This window comes from Eretmochelys imbricata, chromosome 2, assembly GCF_965152235.1.
Source record: "Eretmochelys imbricata isolate rEreImb1 chromosome 2, rEreImb1.hap1, whole genome shotgun sequence".
NCBI classification, from domain to species: Eukaryota; Metazoa; Chordata; order Testudines; family Cheloniidae; genus Eretmochelys; species Eretmochelys imbricata.
The window spans coordinates 269,042,514-269,062,458 of record NC_135573.1 but is presented as its reverse complement, the minus strand read 5'-3'; the positions used below and the strand labels follow the sequence as shown (position 1 = coordinate 269,062,458).

At 57.3% G+C, this 19,945-nt stretch overlaps 1 protein-coding gene across 1 annotated transcript in view; it reads left to right on the top strand.

Annotated features, from left to right (window-relative positions):
• The window catches only part of LOC144260078 (uncharacterized), a 32,012-nt gene extending 17,357 nt beyond the window's left edge, over nt 1-14,655 (top strand). Inside the window, exon 6 of the mRNA XM_077808625.1 lies at nt 13,456-14,655. Coding sequence (XP_077664751.1) covers nt 13,456-14,616 — 1,161 coding nt within the window. The 3' untranslated portion in view covers nt 14,617-14,655. The remainder of the gene's footprint in view (nt 1-13,455) is intronic.
• Nucleotides 14,656-19,945: the final 5,290 nt, after the last annotated feature.

Genomic DNA, 19,945 nt, shown 5'->3' with positions numbered 1-19,945 from the left:
AAAAAATTGCTGTTAATTTTTGTGTCTTGCTAGTTGTTCTTTAAATTCTTTTTTGGCCTGACTAACTATACTTGCCTGGCCAGAGTTTATGCTCCTTTTTATTTACCTCACTAGGATTTGACTTCCAGTTTTTAAAAAATGCCTTTTTGTCTCTAACCACCTCTTTTACTCTGGTGTTTCGCCATGGTGTCATTTTTTATTTTTATTTTGGTCCTCTTACTGCTTTTTTTTATTTGGGGTGTATAGATATAGTTTGAGCCTCTATTATGGTGTTTTTTTAAAAAAGTTTCCATGCAGCTTGCAGGCATTTCACTCTTGTGACAGTTCCTTTTAATTACCGTTTAACTAGCCTCCTCGTTTTTATGTAATTCCCCTTTTTTTAAGTTGAATGATACTGTGGTGAGTTTCTTTGGTATTTTCCTCCTACTAGGATGTTAAATTCAACTACATTATGGTCACTATTACTGAGCAGTTCAGCTCTATTCATCTCTGGGACCAGATCCTGTTTGCCACTTAAGACCAAATCAAGAATTGCCTCTCCCCTTGGGGATTCCAAGACTAGCTGCTCTAAGAAGCTGTTGTTAATGGTGTCTAGAAATTTTATCTCTGCATCCCGTCCTGAGGTGGCATGTGTCCAGTCCATATGGGGACAGCTGAAATCCCCCATTATTGTTGGGTTTTCTGTTTTTGTAGCCTCTCTAATCTCCCTGAGCATTTCACAGTCACTAACACTATCCTGGTCAGGTGATTGGAAGTATATTCCTACCGCTATATTCTTGCTACTAGAGCTTGGAATTTCTATCCATGGAGATTCAGTCTGATTCATTTAAAGATGTTTACTATATTTGACTCTATGATTTCTTTCACATACAGTGCCACTCCCCCACTCGCATGACCTACTCTTTCCTGTCTGGTCTTTACTAGAGGTCTTCCTTAGTGGAGTTAGACGTGACTGGACCTTAGCCCTTAACTGAGAGCTTGCTCAGCTCTTCATTGAAAGGGCCAAAGAGCTTTTCTCCACAGTGGGTTTCAGGGGCTCGGTTAAACAGCTGTTACCAAAACCAGATCATAGCCTTTTAACCGGTTTGAATAAAACTCCTTCCTCTTTCCATTCTTCACTTTCGCTTCCTTGGTGTTTTGATGCCATCGCCCGGCGGCGCGCCCAGGACCACAGGGCCGGCCAGCCCGACTGCACAGTGTCCCGCCAGCAGAAACACGCCTCGGGCCTCCTGCTCCCTCCCAGAGAAGCGAGACACGTGCACAAGCCCCGCTCCCCCGGGGCAGGTCCCCCTCGGGGCTGTGTGGAAGCCGCGGGCGGGTACGAGGTGGGCCGGAGGCGCCTTTCCCCGCTGCAGCAGCCCCGTCCCCAGGCGGGCGCTTGCGCTGCGGAGGGCCCCGGGGTGCGACCCTCGCTGCCGGCCGCCCGGCCAGCCTGGGTGCGGGGCCCTGCTCGGACCGAACCCGGCGAGCTCCGGGGCCAGGCGGGGGGAGGCGGCGCCGCGCTACGGGCTGCCGGGAGCTGTAGTTTTTTCTCCCTCCCGCAGCAGGGGGATGCCCGGGTCCCCCCGCGCGGCTCCCCGGGAGAGCCGGAGACCTGCGCGCCCGAGCTCCGGCTGCGCCCCCGGCCCCGCTGCCCCGCGCGCCCCGCGCAGCGCATCCTGCGCCCGGACCGCTCCCAGCCGGGGGCGCGCCGCCCTTGGAGCCCGGCGCTCGCCCAGCTTGGTCCCGACGCGCCTGCCCGGCCGAGCCCGGGGGACGATGCCCCGCGGGGGCCGGGCGCAGGTAGGCGCCGGCTTGGCCCGGCTCGGGGCGCAGGGAGCGGGGCGCTGCGCTCCCGGGGCCAGCTGCGCAGCGGTAGCGCGGTGACAATGGGAGCCCGGGGCCGAGCCGGGCCGGGCCGGGCCAACAGCCCTGCCCTTGGTCTGTAGCCACCTTAGGGACCGCAGCCCGTGTGTGCCCCGCCCGGCCCGGCCCGGCCCGGGGGGCGCTGGGTGGCTGAACCCGGCTGGGGCTCGGCTCTCGGGGCCGGCCCGCTGTGGGTGGGGGCCCCGGGGGCGGGGGGGCAGTGTCCCCGCAAGCCCAGGGGAAGCCGAGACCGAGGGGCAGGGGGGCGCTGGGGGATCCGCGTTGGGCTCCCTTGGTTTAGCCTCGTATTACGGCCCCGGGGAAGGGGGTAAAGGGCAGGGAAGCCGCAGCCTGCTGTTCCCGGACCCACCGGGCCGGCTGCGGGGAGGACAGAGACAGGCCAGGCCCTGGGAAAATACAGCTAACAAGGCTGCGCCTGGGAAACGGCAGGGGATCCCCCCTGAGACCCCAAACTTTCATGGGCAGAGGGCGGCCTGGGACCCCTCCGCGCCAGCAGAGGCCGAGGGGTGCCCTGGGCAGCAAATTGGACAGGGATGTGCCATGGCTAGGAGGGCCCTGGCAGGAAAGGCCAGTGCTGTTTGGAGCTGCATCTGCAGAGGCCTCCGGTCTGGGAGCCGAGGAAGGGGCCGTGCACCCCTTCGTGGATCGGGTGGGGTCGTGCTGGGCGCCGCGCCAGGGAGACCCCCTCCGAGAGTCCCACAGAAGCAACAGCAAATTATTCAGAGGCTGAAGGAAAGATTTTAATGCACGAACTCGGGTGTGTGGAAAGGACGACGGAGGAGGGAACGTGGTGCCAGTCTGCAGAGTGTGGGCCTGACGCAGGAAGAAGTGTTCAGACGGCACCAAGACAATCTGGACTCACAGGCCCCAGGGGTTTCTCTACAGACGAGAAAGGGCTCTTTGATCTAAAGGCAGAAGGAAAGCCAGTGGCTGGACGCTGAAGGTCGGTCGATACATTCAGGCTAGAAATAAGATGCAATTTCTGAGCAATGTGGCAATTAACCAATGGAATAATTTACCAAGGGACGTGATGAATTCTCCATCACTTGAAGTCTTTAAATCAAGACTGGATGGCTTTCTAGTAAATATGCCCTAGCTCAACCACAAGATATGGGCTTGATGCAGAAATCACTGGGAGAAGTTCTCTGGCCTATGTTGTGCAAGAGATCAGGCTACATGATGAGACTGGTCCCTTCTGGCCTTCCAAACGATGAATCTATGAAAAAATCCTGCCCAAGAAACTCAATGGCTTTTTAAAAACCAATGACTAGCCATAGGGGATGAAGTAGTTATAAATCCAGTTGCATTTTAGTTGAGAGTGTGAAATCTTAGGTGAAAAATTAATTTGCAATGACTCATCTAGAAGCACACATCATGTGGACAGAAAACTGCCTTGAACCCCGCAAACATAGGGCAGTGATAAGCCCTAGTGCATCGGTAGGGACTTCTGAAATTAGACCTTTAGGCTGAGATTTTCAAAGCTGCCTATGGGATTTAGACCCAGAGTCCCCACTGGGAGCTGTGTGCCTCCATGAGATGCACCAACAGGAGAATCGTCTCCATGAGGGAAGTGCTGGAAGCCCTGGCGCTCGGCACATTTCAAACTAACTTAGACAAAGCCCTAACTAGCATCGCCGGGTCACTCCTGCAGCCCTTACTGGTGAGAACTCCCCTGGATTTCAGCGGAAGTTTTGTCTGAACCCAGGCTGCAGAATCTGCCCGGCGTGGTGGCCAAGACTGGACTGGCAGAGGAGGCCAGGTGCTACACAACCTCATTTCTGTTCATTTTTGTGGCCGTGCAGGATGATTTGTACACATATAAATTAGAATGAGGTTGATACTGTGGCTCTGAGTCTGTGTCCCGCTGTCTCTTGTGTGGTCATTTACACCTGGGCCAAGTGGGCGTGTAAAGCCACGCGGTCGGAGCAGTTCCATCTTACGCCCATTGTGCACTCCCTTCGCAAACGGTTACACTGGGGCAAGGCAATGCAGAGTCGGACCCTGGGCCTGGCAGAGATTCTGCGGGCTGATAAAGCCAGCCAGGAGACACAGTGAACTCTGGAGTGAGGAAGCTATTGCCAGGCTAATGGGCCTTACTCAGGTGAGTCAGTTCCCACCATGCTTCAGCTTCCCCATCTGCAAAACAGGGACCGTGCTACTTGCTAAATGGAGTGCTTTGGGATCGCTAGATAAAGAGCGCTCCACCTGTTACTAGAAAAGGAGGACTTGTGGCACCTTAGAGACTAACAAATTTATTTGAGCCAATCTTTAAAAAAGGGAAGAAGGAGGATCCTGGGAACTACAGGCCAGTCAGCCTCACCTCAGTCCCTGGAAAAATCATGGAGCAGGTCCTCAAAGAATCAATCTTGAAGTACTTGCATGAGAGGAAAGTGATCAGGAACAGCCAGCATGGATTCACCAAGGGAAGGTCATGCCTGACTAATCTAATCGCCTTTTATCATGAGATTACTGGTTCTGTGGATGAAGGGAAAGCAGTGGATGTATTGTTTCTTGACTTTAGCAAAGCTTTTGACACGGTCTCCCACAGTATTCTTGTCAGCAAGTTAAGGAAGTATGGGCTGGATGAATGCACTATAGGGTGGGTAGAAAGCTGGCTAGATTGTCGGGCTCAACGGGTAGTGATCAATGGCTCCATGTCTAGTTGGCAGCCGGTGTCAAGTGGAGTGCCCCAGGGGTCGGTCCTGGGGCCGGTTTTGTTCAATATCTTCATAAATGATCTGGAGGATGGTGTGGATTGCACTCTCAGCAAATTTGCGGACGATACTAAACTGGGAGGAGTGGTAGATACGCTGGAGGGGAGGGATAGGATACAGAAGGACCTAGACAAATTGGAGGATTGGGCCAAAAGAAATCTGATGAGGTTCAATAAGGATAAGTGCAGGGTCCTGCACTTAGGACGGAAGAATCCAATGCACCGCTACAGACTAGGGACCGAATGGCTAGGCAGCAGTTCTGCGGAAAAGGACCTAGGGGTGACAGTGGACGAGAAGCTCGATATGAGTCAGCAGTGTGCCCTTGTTGCCAAGAAGGCCAATGGCATTTTGGGATGTATAAGTAGGGGCATAGCGAGCAGATCGAGGGACGTGATCGTCCCCCTCTATTCGACATTGGTGAGGCCTCATCTGGAGTACTGTGTCCAGTTTTGGGCCCCACACTACAAGAAGGATGTGGATAAATTGGAGAGAGTCCAGCGAAGGGCAACAAAAATGATTAGGGGTCTAGAACACATGACTTATGAGGAGAGGCTGAGGGAGCTGGGATTGTTTAGCCTGCAGAAGAGAAGAATGAGGGGGGATTTGATAGCTGCTTTCAACTACCTGAAAGGGGGTTCCAAAGAGGATGGCTCTAGACTGTTCTCAATGGTAGCAGATGACAGAACGAGGAGTAATGGCCTCAAGTTGCAGTGGGGGAGGTTTAGATTGGATATTAGGGAAAACTTTTTCACTAAGAGGGTGGTGAAACACTGGAATGCGTTGCCTAGGGAGGTGGTGGAATCTCCTTCCTTGGAAGTTTTTAAGGTCAGGCTTGACAAAGCCCTGGCTGGGATGATTTAACTGGGAATTGGTCCTGCTTCGAGCAGGGGGTTGGACTAGATGACCTTCAGGGGTCCCTTCCAACCCTGATATTCTATGATTCTATGATTCTATGATTCTAAGCTTTCGTGAGCTACAGTTCACTTCATCAAATGCATCCTGCTGATCATGAATAAAGAGGGATGTTTGCTCCGAAACACTCAGGCTGGAGGGACGATCTTCGGGAAAAGTCCAAAGTATTAAAAAAATAAATACTGCAGCTGATCAGGAAGGGCCAGAGATCTTGATGCAGAAACATTTATGGAACCAAATTCCCTTTGCACAGAATCAAAAGAATTATTTGAAAGCTGCCAGGTCCCTTTGCTGTGCTCAACTGCAGATATGGAGCAAGGAGGCAGTGAGCTTAACCAAACGGTTCTGAGATGGGGACCGTGTGGACGAAGCCCTGACACTAAGCAGAAATGCTAATGGAGCGGTGTTTCCGTAGAGCGCCCAGCCCCAGGGGTACCTGGAATGGGCCCTCCTGCTACAAGAAAGGGAGCTGCGCAGGCCCTTGGGTGGAATTCCCTGGGCCTTGCCTTGTCATGGACGCTTGTGGAAAGTGGATGCAAACCACGGCCACACTGCTGGGAGCTGGAAGTCGTCTTTCCTTGTGGGCTTTTCCCCTCGCTTGGTTGAACCACTCTAAAGCCCATGTCTGGAGCCCTCAGCAGCCCGGAAGGTCTCCGGCAGTTTATTTGCTGGGCTGGGGCCTGGACCAGCCAGGTTAAACAGGACACAAGTGGGGTGAACCTGGCCATTCATTAATATATGAAGGGCATTTTGGAGGCAGCCGCTGCTATTGTTAATATTTCCGAGAGGGCAGTGCTCACAATGCGCCGGGCACCGTGCACACAGAGAGGAGGAGATGGGCCATGTCTAAAAGGCATGCTGTGAACCCTTATCAGCCCCCTTTGTGGCATGGTTGATGTAATGTCCTCCTCTGTAACTCATGGAGTTCCAGCACTTGTGAGCCTGCTTCTGACCTGCTGTGTTTTCTAACCCGGTCGATCCGTGCGTAGCCGACGTTGTTTCTGATCAGACACACGTGTAAAACGGCCTCGGTTAGCGCTGTGACTCAGACACATGGAATATCCCCCGTCTGGATGGCAGTCAGGGCTGCCGGTGGTGGGAGGTACTGAATGGGGCCACTTGTTTTGCAGGTACCGGTGGCATTTGAGGACGTCGCCGTCTATTTCTCCCCGGAGGAGTGGGCGGAGTTAGCAGAATGGCAGCGGGAATTGTACCGAGATGTGATGAAGGAGAATTACAAGCTCATCGCCTCTTTGGGTAAAGAGACACTTCTCCTCATGTTACCGAGAGCTGCGTGGTCTGTGTAAGGCTGGTTCCTGGCACTTTCAAGGATTCCCTCTCTCCCAAGAGTGGTAAAGGATTGTTATCCTGAAAGTTCGCAGACCCTTTGCAAATAGAAATGCAAAGAGCATTGTTCTTATGGAATTAATTTGCAGGTGCCCAGGAGAATCGGGAGCTCCTCCCACCCTCCCCAAAGAGGAGAGTTTCAGGCTCCAAAACTCATATATTCAATCCCCCCAAACTCAGACCCGTGGAGCTGAGGTCCCTCTAAGTATCCCTTACAAGAGCATCAGTGTCACAATTGAAACACAAATGTCACAAAACCAGGAAATGCAGAGTTCAGGGGACACTTCCCACACAGCCTTAACTCTGCCCTGTGAGGGGGACCAGCACCTTGTTGTTTTAGGGGTGGGGAATATTTTTCCCCTGAGAGACCTGGGTAAAGTACAAGAAAGTAATTAGGAGAAATCCCCATTGCATCATTAGCCCCTTTACATTGTGATTGTGCAGCAGGAAAGAAGGAGGCGGGGTTCAGTGCGATCTCCATCAGCCAGCAATCCAGTAGTGCTGCCCCACCCTCATGGAGAGGAGGCCTGCACGGGAGTGGGGCCAGGCCCAGAGATAGGGCAGGTTTCGTTGGCGAGAGGGATACGGTATTGTCATGCTCCAAGTGCCTCTTGGCATCCCAAATGGGCAGCGTTCGAGGGATGTTTCTGACACTGATTATAAAGAGAGGTTCTTATATTTCTCAGGCCACGTCTACACGATAAAATTAAGTCAATCTAACGCACACCGACGTACAGCCGCTGCAGTAATCTCCGCGCTTGTGTTGACACTTGGCTCCTTGCGTCAGCGGGGCGTGTCCGCACCAGGAGCACTTGGGTCAGTTGTGCTGTCAGCGTGGGGCATTATGGGAAGGCTCCTGAAACCAGTGACAACACGGTGTCTGCACTTGACCTGACTACATCGACCTTGACGCTACGCCACTCGTGGAGGTGGAGTCATTAAGTCGGCGTAGTGGGACAGTTACATCGCGGAGCAAAATTTTAGTGTAGACCAGAGGCTTAAACTCAGCCAGAGCCCACCAAAGCAGAGCTCCAGTAAACATTTTCAGACCCACAGAAGCCCCAGCACCTCCCATGGGGCTGAAGCCCTGAGCCTGGCGCCTGCCGCGGGGCTAAAGCCCCGAGCCCCCTGCACCTCCCCTGCAGGGCTAAAGCCCCAAGCCCCAGCATCTCCTCCCGCTGGGCTAAAGTCCCTGCACCCCCTGCCCCCCACAGGGCTAAAGCCCCAAGTCACAGCACACCCCGTGGGGCTGAAGCCCCGAGCCCCGGCACCTCCTCTCATGGGGCTAAAGTTCCTTTGTGCCCCCCCACCATGGGGCTAAAGCCCCAAACCCCCGCAGCTCCCCCGCAGGGCTAAAGTCCTGAGACCCCCTGCTACGCAGCTGAAGCCCCTAATGAGGGTGGGGGGAGCCGGGAGATAATCTCTGAGAATTGAAGGCCTGGTGTGGACCCTTCCATAATTAGGGGGTGTAAGCTGCCCTGTGTCAACCCAGCTCTCTAGTGTAGACCAGGCCTCAGTAATGTAAGTTCAAAGCTACTTCGAATGCTGGCCAGTTCCCTGCCTCTCCCCACTCTGAAACATCCCCCTCGTGACTACAAATAACCAGCTTAGGTTAAAATCAGTGTGTGGCTGTCGCTGGCAGGTGTGCCGTCTGTGTAGTCACCTGGGCCAGTCACTGGGGAGTCACCAAAACAAACCCAGACAGCTTAGCCAGAGTCCATGAAAACCCTCCTGTCTGTTGCTGGCATGCTGAGCTTTGCTGGAGTGTGTCACCCTCCAGGGAGACACGGTGGGTGAGGTAATATTTTATTGGACAAACTTACTCATACTAAGTTTGCCAGTCCCGAGGAAGGGCTCTGTGTAGCTCAAACGCTGGTCTCTGTCACCAGCAGAAGTTGATCCAATAAAAGATATTCTCACCTACCTTGTCTCTCTACTATCCTGGGACCGACACGGCTACCACAACACTGCATGGCCCTCCCGCGTCATTTACAATCCTGGTCACTGTCGGACTCGCTGCCTTTCAGGACCCAGAGAGGGTTTCAGGAATGAAGAAGCAGCTGGGGAAAGCCACTCACCCTATATGATCAGGGGGATGGAACGGCTTCCATATGAGGAGAGATTAATAAGACTGGGACTTTTCAGCTTGGAAAAGAGACGACTGAGGGGGGATATGATAGAGGTCTGTAAAATCAGGAATGGTGTGAAGACAGTGAACAAGGAAGTGTTATTTACTCCTTTTCATAACACAAGAACTAGGGGCCACCAAATGAAATAAACAGGCAGCAGGTTTAATACAAACAAAAGGCAGTATTTCTTCACACAACACACAGTCAACCTGTGGAACTAATTGCCAGGGGATGTTGTGAAGGCCAAAAGTATAACTGGGTTAAAAAAAGAACTAGATCAGTTCCTGGAGGGTAGGTCCATCAGTGGCTATTAGCCAAGACAGTGAGCGACGCAACCCCATGCTCTAGGTCAGTGGTCTCCAAAGTGGGGTGCACGCACCCCAGGGGGTGCGCAAGACGATCGATTGGGGGGCGCAGCAGGAGGAGCACCGCCGGAGCGGGAGAGAAAAAGGGGGCGGCCCTGAGTGCTCCGGCCCGTGGAGGAGCAGGGCCAGCCGCGCAGCCAGCAGCCGGAGAGAAGCGGGACTCTGAAGGGGAAAGCGCCGCTTCTCTGCAGCCACTGGCTGCGCGGCTGGCCCTGCTCCTCCCGAGTCCTCGGGCCCGTGCTCGCAGGGCCGCATTCGAAAGGGGCTTGAGAGCTGCAGGCCAGGGCCCCGGGGCCCCCTTAGCCCAGGGCCCTGAAGCCCCTAAAGCCCCTGCGTTCCAGGTGGCCCTGCCTGCCGGGGGTGGGGGGGGGAGAGCTCCCAGAATCGCAGCTCCCAGAATCGTGGCCATGGGGGGGTGCTGCACTGCGCAGAGCCACCTGCACACCCCCTGCACCAACAGGAGCTGCCCCAGGTAAGTGCTCTGCACCCCCAGCCCTGAGCCTCCTCCAGCACCCCCACCCTGAGCGCCCTCCCGCACCCTAACTCCCTCCCAGACCCCGCGCCCCCACCCTGAGCGCCCTCCCGCACCCTAACTCCCTCCCAGACCCCGCGCCCCCACCCTGAGCGCCCTCCCTTACCCCACCACCTAGATACTTAAGAACTGCATAGGGGAAACTGAGGCACCCCCACAATATTCAGAGGAAACATTAAGAACAGTCCCACTTCATCACACTCCCACACTCTAACTCCCTCCCAGACCCCGCGCCCCAACCCTGAGCGCCCTCCCTGTCACGGAGTCCCTGGGCGATAGTCTGGAGCTGCTCCCCATGAAGCCAGGCAGGACTCTGGGGCAGTCGCCTTTCTGGTGAGCAGCCTGTCTGCAGGACACACAGCTCACCCGGCTTCCACCTTCCTGGGTCTGACCTCGGAGCATTCAGCCTCCTCTGCCCCTCTGTGCGCTTCCCACAGCGAGTCCACTCAGGCGGGGCTCCTGGGGAAGCCAGAGGGTCCTGCCCCCCAACTCCGCAGACAGACGTGACTCTCAGCCAGCCAGTAACACAGAAGGTTTATCAGACGACAGGAACGTGGTCTAAAACAGAGCTTGCAGGTGCAGAGAACAGGACCCCTCATCTGGGTCCATTTGGGGGAGCAGTGAGACAGACAACCCCGTCTGCACTTCACTCCATGTCCTCAGCCAGCCCCAAACTGAAAACTCCCTCCAGCCCCCCCTCCTCTGGGCTTTGTCCCTTTTCCCAGGCCGGGAAGTCACCTGATTTCTTTGTTCTCCAACCCTTTAGCTCTCACCTTGCAGGGGGGAAGGGCCCAGGCCATCAGTTGCCAGGAAACAGGGTGTCGGCCATTCTCTGTGTCCAGACCCCTGCACACACCTGCTCTCTAGGGCTCTGCAAGGATCATACACCCTTACCCCACCACCTAGATACTTAAGAACTGCATAGGGGAAACTGAGGCACCCCCACAATATTCAGAGGGAACATTAAGAACAGTCCCACTTCATCACACTCCCACACTCTAACTCCCTCCCAGACCCCGCGCCCCAACCCTGAGCGCCCTCCCGCACCCTAACTCCCTCTCAGACCCCGCGCCCCAACCCTGAGCGCCCTCCCGCACCCTAACTCCCTCCCAGACCCCGCGCCCCCACCCTGAGCGCCCTCCCGCACCCTAACTCCCTCCCAGACCCCACGCCCCACCCTGAGCGCCCTCCCGCACCCTAACTCCCTCCCAGACCCCACGCCCCACCCTGAGCGCCCTCCCGCACCCTAACTCCCTCCCAGACCCCGCACCCCAACCCTGAGCGCCCTCCCGCACCCTAACTCCCTCCCAGACCCCACACCCCCACCCTGAGCGCCCTCCCGCACCCTAACTCCCTCCCGGACCCCGCGCCCCAACCCTGAGCGCCCTCCCGCACCCTAACTCCCTCCCAGACCCCGCGCCCCAACCGTGAGCGCCCTCCCGCACCCTAACTCCCTCCCAGACCCCGCGCCCCAACCCTGAGCGCCCTCCCGCACCCTAACTCCCTCCAAGACCCCGCGCCCCAACCGTGAGCGCCCTCCCGCACCCTAACTCCCTCCCAGACCCCGCGCCCCAACCGTGAGCGCCCTCCCGCACCCTAACTCCCTCCCAGACCCCGCACCCCCACCCTGAGTGCCCTCCCGCACCCTAACTCCCTCCCAGACCCCGCGCCCCCACCCTGAGCGCCCTCCCGCACCCTAACTCCCTCCCAGACCCCGCGCCCCAACCCTGAGCGCCCTCCCGCACCCTAACTCCCTCCCAGACCCCGCGCCCCAACCCTGAGCGCCCTCCCGCACCCTAACTCCCTCCCAGACCCCGCGCCCCCATCCTGAGCGCCCTCCCGCACCCTAACTCCCTCCCAGACCCCGCGCCCCAACCCTGAGCGCCCTCCCGCACCCTAACTCCCTCCCAGACCCCGCGCCCCCACCCTGAGCGCCCTCCCGCACCCTAACTCCCTCCCAGACCCCGCGCCCCCACCCTGAGCGCCCTCCCGCACCCTAACTCCCTCCCAGACCCCGCGCCCCCACCCTGAGCGCCCTCCCGCACCCTAACTCCCTCCCAGACCCCGCGCCCCCACCCTGAGCGCCCTCCCGCACCCTAACTCCCTCCCAGACCCCGCGCCCCAACCCTGAGCGCCCTCCCGCACCCTAACTCCCTCCCAGACCCCGCGCCCCCACCCTGAGCGCCCTCCCGCACCCTAACTCCCTCCCAGACCCCACGCCCCACCCTGAGCGCCCTCCCGCACCCTAACTCCCTCCCAGACCCCACGCCCCACCCTGAGCGCCCTCCCGCACCCTAACTCCCTCCCAGACCCCGCACCCCAACCCTGAGCGCCCTCCCGCACCCTAACTCCCTCCCAGACCCCGCGCCCCCACCCTGAGCGCCCTCCCGCACCCTAACTCCCTCCCAGACCCCGCGCCCCAACCCTGAGCGCCCTCCCGCACCCTAACTCCCTCCCAGACCCCGCGCCCCCACCCTGAGCGCCCTCCCGCACCCTAACTCCCTCCCAGACCCCGCGCCCCAACCCTGAGCGCCCTCCCAGACCCCGCGCCCCAACCGTGAGCGCCCGCTGTATCACAAAGTGTTAAACCAAGATTTTCAAAAATAATAAAGCGTATTCAATCACACTGCTCTCACTAAAAATATTATTATTAATAATAAACTTGTTTTAGTGACAGCAAAAAGTTTTTTTATACCGTTAATAAATAAAATAAAAAATTATTTAAAAAATATTGTTTATTTCATCTTTATCTCATCATTTTTTAATTTCTATGTTTTGTGTATGTTTTATCATTTACACACTATTTACACAGTAGTACATGTCTATAATTTATACATAAATAAATATACATATATTGGGGGTGCTTGCTAAAAATTTTTACTGATGGGGTGCACGATCAAAAGTGTTTGGAGACCACTGCTCTGGGTGTCCCTAAGCCTCTGACTGCCAGAAGCTGGGAATGGGCGACAGGGGATGGATCACTTAATAACTGCCCTGTTCTGTTCGTTCCCTCTGGGGCACCTGGCACTGGCCACTATGGGAAGACAGGAGACTGGGTGAGATGGACCTTTGGTCTGACCGTTCTTATGTTCTTCTGAGCCCGTCTCATTGACCTGTGGTTTTTGCCTCCTGCACAGGGTGTCGGGGTGCCAAACCAGAGATCATCTGTCAGATGGAGCGTGGGGAGGAGCCATGCGTGGGGGAGCCCCAGGGCTGGAGAGAGAGGAGAACCCAGAGCCCCTGCTCAGGTGAGTCAGGAAGGAAACACCCTAAGAACACAGCCCATCCCATGACTCTTGTTTAGTGTTAGGAGTTTGCCTTTGTTCCAGCGGACAAAGTGATGCCTGGACTCTCTCCTTTCTCCAGCAGGTGTTGGCAGCACCGTTAAAAAGGAGGAGCAGGAAGAGGGATGTCTTGGTCAGGAAGATCCCGAAGCACCGGCACCACCAGGGACCGTGTCCGGAATAATGGGGGAGAAAGGTCTCCAGCTCTTGGGACTAAAGAGCTGCAAGAGCGAAAGCTTGTCCCGCCGGAAGCAAAGAACCCAGGCCGGAGACCCTCAGGGAAGACGAACCGGGAGGGTGCTAGAGAGGCCTCATGCATGCCCGGACTGTGAGAAGAGCTTCAAGGACAAGACGGCTCTGATAATCCACCAGCGGATCCATACGGGCGAGAAGCCCTTTCCCTGTGCTGAGTGCGGGAAGCGCTTCACACAGAAGCAGCACCTCACCACCCACCAGCGCACCCACACCGGGGAGCGCCCCTTCTCCTGCGCCCAGTGCGGCAGCAGCTTCCGGCTGAGGAAGGTCTTCCTGACCCACCAGCGGGTCCACGCCGGGGAGCTGCCCTTCACCTGCGGCGAGTGTGGGAAGATCTTCAACCACAAGCACCACCTGATCACGCACCGCCGCACCCACACGGGCGAGCGCCCCTTCCCCTGCACCCAGTGCGGCAAGCGCTTCACCCAGAAGCACCATCTGCTGAGCCACCAGCGTAGCCACACGGGCAACCGGCCCTTCTCCTGCGCCCAGTGCGGGAAGAGCTTCAAGGACAAGACGCCGCTGAGCATCCACCAGATCGTGCACACCGGGGAGAAGCCGTTCTCCTGCGAGGCTTGCGGGAAGATTTTCAGCCACAAGCACCACCTGGTGATCCACCGGAGAACCCACACCGGGGAGAAGCCCTTCCCCTGCGCCGAGTGCGGCAAGCGCTTCACGCAGAAGCACCATCTCGTCAGCCACCAGCGCATCCACACCGGGGAGCGCCCCTTCGCCTGCTCCCACTGCGGGAGGAGCTTCAAGGACAAGATCACCCTGAAGCTGCACGTCAGGCTGCACACCGGGGAACGGCCCTTCGCCTGCGCCGAGTGCGGGGAGCGCTTCCGCCTCAGGAAGGTGCTGCTCACCCACCAGCGGGTGCACGCGGGGCAGGCCCCGCTGATATGCACCGAGTGCGGGAAGAGCTTCAATCACATGCAGCGCATGGCCATGCACCAGACGAGCCACCACGCCCAGCCGGGGCCGTTCCGGAGAGCTCAGCGCAGGGAGAGCTGCTCGGGGAAACCACAGCTCCTCGTGCACCCGCAAGGCCAGCCCGCTGGCTGCTCGGCACACACAGCGACCTTCCAGCCGCACGCACCTGGGGGTTCCCCCTGCCGAACGGGAAGAGAAAGTCCTGGGCCTGACAAACCACCTTCTGCACAATTATACACGGAGCCGGCCCCGCGGGATCGCCCAGAAGAAACCATCTGACTGCTGGGAGCAGGGAAAGCGTCCCTCACGAGCGCAGTCTGAACACTCCCCGCCCCCCTCCCCGGTCCTGTGCGATGGGTGTCGTTAATCCAGCGCTCGCCCTCTGCAGCACGGCACCGGCATGAGACAGAAACCAAAGACAGCCAGGCTGTCCCTGAGTTTTCCTGTAAACGGTCAGCGCTCGTCAGCAGCAGAGACGCTTCGCCCTCAAAGGGGCTGCGGAGACTTGCTTAGGGCTGCGTGTACCTGCATCAGGCAGCCAAGGAGCGTCCTGGTGGCCGGCGTTCCGCCTGCCCTGCCTGAGACCCAGCAGAGCGAGAAGGAAAATATTTAGCACTTATGCAGCGGATTAGCAGCCAGCTGCCCAGTGAGAGACACATGGAGGGCTGCGGAAAGTGGGAGTCTCTGTTGTAGGACATGCGCGGACAGAGGTGTCACAGCATGGTAGAACTAGAGATGGACAAGCCCTGTTAGGTCATTCGGTCCCTCTCCCAGGGGCTAGCATTGGATTGTTTCCCTTCAGCACATCTCCAGCCCCTTGTCCAGTCCAGTTCCAAGCGGTGGGGCTCCCACCCCGTCCCTTGGCTGACACCCCCCCGCCAATGCATCTCGCTGCCAGGAAATTACTCCTGATATTCAGTCCACGGCTTGCCTTTCTCTGTTACATCCCATTCTTCCTGGTCATGCCCAGGTGCCAGTCGTGAATAATCATCCCTCTTTGGTTTGTACGCGCTACGTATCCATAGACTGTCAAAAGATACTGTTAAAGCAGGGCTGTCGCTCAATCACAGTTAACTCATGCGATTAACTCAAAACAAATTAATTTGATTAAAAAAATTAATCGCGATGAACTGCCGTTTTAATCGCACTGTTAATAATAGAATGCCCGTTTAAAGTTATTATAACTATTTTGGATGTTTTTCTATATTTTCAAATATATTGGTTTCAGTTACAACACAGAATACAAAGTGTACAGCGCTCACTGTGAAAAAGCAACAAAAGAAATGGGATTTTTCAATTCACCTCATACACGTACTGTCGTGCAGACTCTATTGTGGAAGCATGTCCTCTGAAATGGTGGTCAAAGCATGAAGGGGCATACGAATTTTTAGCATTCTGGCATGTAAATACCTTGCAATGCCGGCTACAAAAGTGCCATGCGAACGCCTGTTCCCACTTTCAGGTGACGCTGTAAATAAGAAGCAGGCAGCATTATCTCCTGCAAATGTAAACACACTTGTTTGTCTGAGCGATTGGCTGAACAAGAAGTAGGACTGAGTGGACATGTAGGCTCTAAAGTTTTACATTGTTTTATTTTTGAGTGCAGTTATGTAAAAAAAACAATTCTACATTTGTAGGTTGCATTTCACAATTAAGAGACTGCACTACAGTGCTTGTGTGCGGTGAACTGAAAAATTCTATTTCTTTTGTTTTTTTCAGTGCAATTATTTTAAATCAAAAATAATAATATAAAGTGAGTTCTGTACACTTTGTAGTCTGTATTATAATTGAAATCAATATGTGTGAAAATGTAGAAAACCTCTAAAAATATTTAAATAAATGGTATTCTAGTATTGTTCAATAGTGCAATTAAAATTGCGATTAATTGCAATTAGTTTTTTAATCTGACAATCATGATTAATTTTTTTTAATAGTTTGACAGCCCTGTAGTAAAGCTATGGCTTAGAAGTCAGCGTGCCGGAGAAATCCCTGTGGGGGAGAGGTTCACTGGAGGCTAAGCTGCCCCCCCAGCCTGCTCCCTCGGGCACCGTGGGGCACTTTGGAACTTTGACAGGTGTCTGGACCCTGCCCCTGGAGGCCCATCTTCCTGCTCTTGCTGTCCTGCCCTTTGCAGTTGGGTTGCACCAGCTCTGGGAGGCTCCGCTTCCCCTTGGACGCTGGGGTGGAACCGTGCCCGGGGCAGAGAGACCAGCCACCTGTCTCGCCACCCGTCTCCAGTGGAGGGGTCAGCCCTAGGGACGGAGGAAGAACGCATGCCAGCCAACTGCAAGTGCGGCAGCAAGGCCGGTGGGCAGGAGGGACCTATGGGAGAGCAGGATCCCAGGCCATTCCGGTCTGGTTAATGGTGCTCAGACACCAGAGGGACGAGCCCCACGTAACACCAGGCAAGAGAGAGCAGGAATTGAATTACCCCCAGAAGCCAGCTGGTAGCCAGTGAGTGGCCCAGAACACTGATGCGTTGGGCCCCAGTTGCAAGCTGGGGGGCTGCATTCTGCGCTAGCTGCAATGTCGGATGATCCTCCATGCTCGCCCTGCCTGGAAGCGATTAATTACCCGTCACCGGGGTGAGGTCTGCGCCAGAGCAGAACGGCGCAGCTTCCTGACAGACGTTCGGCTCGGCCCTGAGAGACACCCGAGCCCTCCCCAGCGTGTGAATCGTGAGACGGGTCAGGCAGTACCAGGTTAACATGGCGCCACGGCGCTGGGCCCCCCCCACACACACACACTCAGAAGGGGCCCATAACCACAGCCCTAGCGTCTCGATGGCGGGTCCCACCCCCAGGCCGGACGGGATGCAGGACCAGGCCCAGCTGCTTCCATTGCAGACACAGAGAGAGAGAGAGAGAGAGACCTCCCCACCCGCCTCCACCGGGACTCCCCAGCCCAGCCCCCTATGCGACCCCCCACAACCCAGCCCCACAGAGACCCACTGCCCCCAGCCCCACAGAGAGAGAAGGACTGGCCCCCCGGGACCCCTAGCCTGTCCCGCCATACACAGAGCTCCCAATGACACCCCCCCACACACAGCTCCTGGGACCCCCCAGCCCAGCCCCACAGAGAGAGAGAGAGAGACCACCCCCACACACAACTTCCCCTGCCCAGTGCCTCATTGCCCCCGGCCGGCCCCTTGCTCTGGGAACCGCCTCCCCCCCCCGCCATGCCCTGCCCCATTGTCCCTGGCTGGCCCCTCATCCCTGGGGCCCCAAAAATATGTTTGGCGCCGAGCTCACAAAAAGTTCCCCCGGGCCTTGCTGGGTGCCGTGTTGGCCGGTGGTTCGCCGGTGCTGGAGGCTGCAGGTCACCCCCCCGGTCGCGGCCGTGGCCTGCGGCGTGTAACCCGGGCAGCTCGCTGGCAGACAAGGCGGTGATGGAACCAGTGGCTCTGCGGGCGGGAGTCTTGCTGCCAGATGCGTCTGGCAGGGAGGCGCCCCAGCGGTGCGTGGCACGTGGAGCTCGCACGTGGTGACTTCACGCCGCTGCGCGGACATCACAGCGTGTCTCCTTCGCGGGGTGAGGGGGGGTACCAGTGCCAGGCCCAGGGGCCAGCGGCAGCTCCGGGCTCAGAACAGGGGAATCCCTGTTTGCCAGTCGCAAATGTGGCCGCTCCGGCCTGCTGCGTGCTCCCAGTGGATGACGGGTAACGGCTGGGCGACAGCGGGCTAGTGCAGAGGGCCCGTGTCCCTTTCCTGCGACGAAATCCCCCCGCAGAGCCGACGTCCCGCCCTGCTGCAGCTGCAAACGTTCAATAAAGACGGCCTGTGTACAGAGAGCTCTGGGGCTGTGCGTGTTCTCGCCGGTCCCGTGGCCCTGCGGTGTCCCTGCTGGCCCAGCGCTGGGGACGCCTGGCGGGAGGCACAACAGGGCATGCTGGCCCTTTATGGCAGCCTCGGGGCCCAGCCTGGCCTGCTTCCGGGGCCAATGCCAAAGCAAGCCATTCTGGGACTTGCAGTTCCCGGGGCTGATGGGAGCTGTAGGCCTTGCAGCAAGGGATGCTGGGAAGGGGAGCAGTTTATATAGGAGCACCCTGGTGCTCAGTTTGGTGGACTAGTAGGGGAGAACTCTCCTTGGGGGTTGGTTTGTAGCGTGGAAAGGCCTAGGGGCATCTGGGGAGAGCCTGGAAAGGGGGCTAGAGGCTGGGGTGTTTGACCTAGAAGACCCTGAGAGGGGAAGTACGCGATGAGTCGGGGGGATGGGGCATGACCGTGATGGCAGGGGGTGAGCCAGAGTGGGTAGGGTGGGCTGTCTTTCCCACCAAAGGGTTCAGTTTAGCTGGAGGGCCTGATTAATTTACTGGGAGAGGGAAACTGAGGCCGGTCCTGGTCATGCTCCGGGGAGGAGGAGGAAGCCACTGCTGCTTTGGTCCCCCACCTAGCATGGTGAAGGCAGAATTGGGGGATCTCTGTATTTACTGACTAGCATCAGCCCCTTATTCGACTCTCAAATTGCCCAGGTCAGCGCCAGTTAAACAAGAAAAATTGGCCGTTAATGGGCTGGAAGGGGAAGAGAAACAACATTAATTACAGCTCGCCGTGCACCTCACTCCTGCAGCAAGCCCTGGCAGAGACGCAGAGCTAGCCGGAGAGTTCGGCCGGAAGAAGGGTGGGGGACCCCACCTTCACGCCCTCCCAGTGCGCTCGCAGGAGCAACTCAGAGGCAGGCATTGATGGGCCTGGAGCCCGTTCAGCTGTGTGGCCCAGGGACCATCCGGCTCAGGGAGGAGGCCGTGCTCTGGGGAGTGGGAATCATGTTGGGTTTAAAAGAGCAACGTGGTGAACGTCGGGTGCACCGTGAGCGCTATTGTGGGCTGGGCAGGGGGGCCACACAGGCAGTGCAGTGAGTGGGGCGGCTGGGGGACGAGGGGCGGGTGAGGGAGTCGTGCGGGGAGCATCGCTGGTTGGGGGAACAATGGGGGGCAGAGAGGGGTCATGCCGTGAGCAGCGCCAGTGGGGGGTGCAATGAGGGGGCGGTGGGGGGGATTGTGAGGTGATCAGCACTGGTTGGGGGGGCGCACAGTTGGGAGGGTCATGCAGTGAGCATTGCTGGTGGGGTACACAAGGGTGGGGGGGGTCTCACACACATGCCTGCAGGGAGATTGGGGCTCTTTGTCAGCAGCAAGCTAATTCCCCCAGCCCCCCCCAGTTCACGTGTCTCTGACCCCCCCAGCGGTGCATTGGTGGGGAGTGGATGGGGGGGGTGCAATGGGCCCTGATGCCTGGGGGTGCAGCTTGGAACCTGGGTAGAGGATGGCTTGATGGACAGCTGGATCCCTGCACTCTTAGCCAATCAGATCTCTTTGTGGGTGGAACTAGAGGGGAGGGACCTGCAGGAGGCAGCGCTCTGGGGCTGAGGGGGCAGGGGCTGGGGTGTTGCTCTGGGGCTGAGGAAAGCGGGGTGCACTGGGGCTGAGGGGCCAGGGAAGGGGGGGGTGCTCTGAGGCTGAGGGAAGAGGGTGGGGGGTGTCGCTCTGGGGCTGAGGGGGCAGGGGCTGGGGTGTTGCTCTGGGGCTGAGGAAAGGGGGGGTGCACTGGGGCTGAGGGGCCAGGGAAGGGGGGGGTGCTCTGAGGCTGAGGGAAGAGGGTGGGGGGTG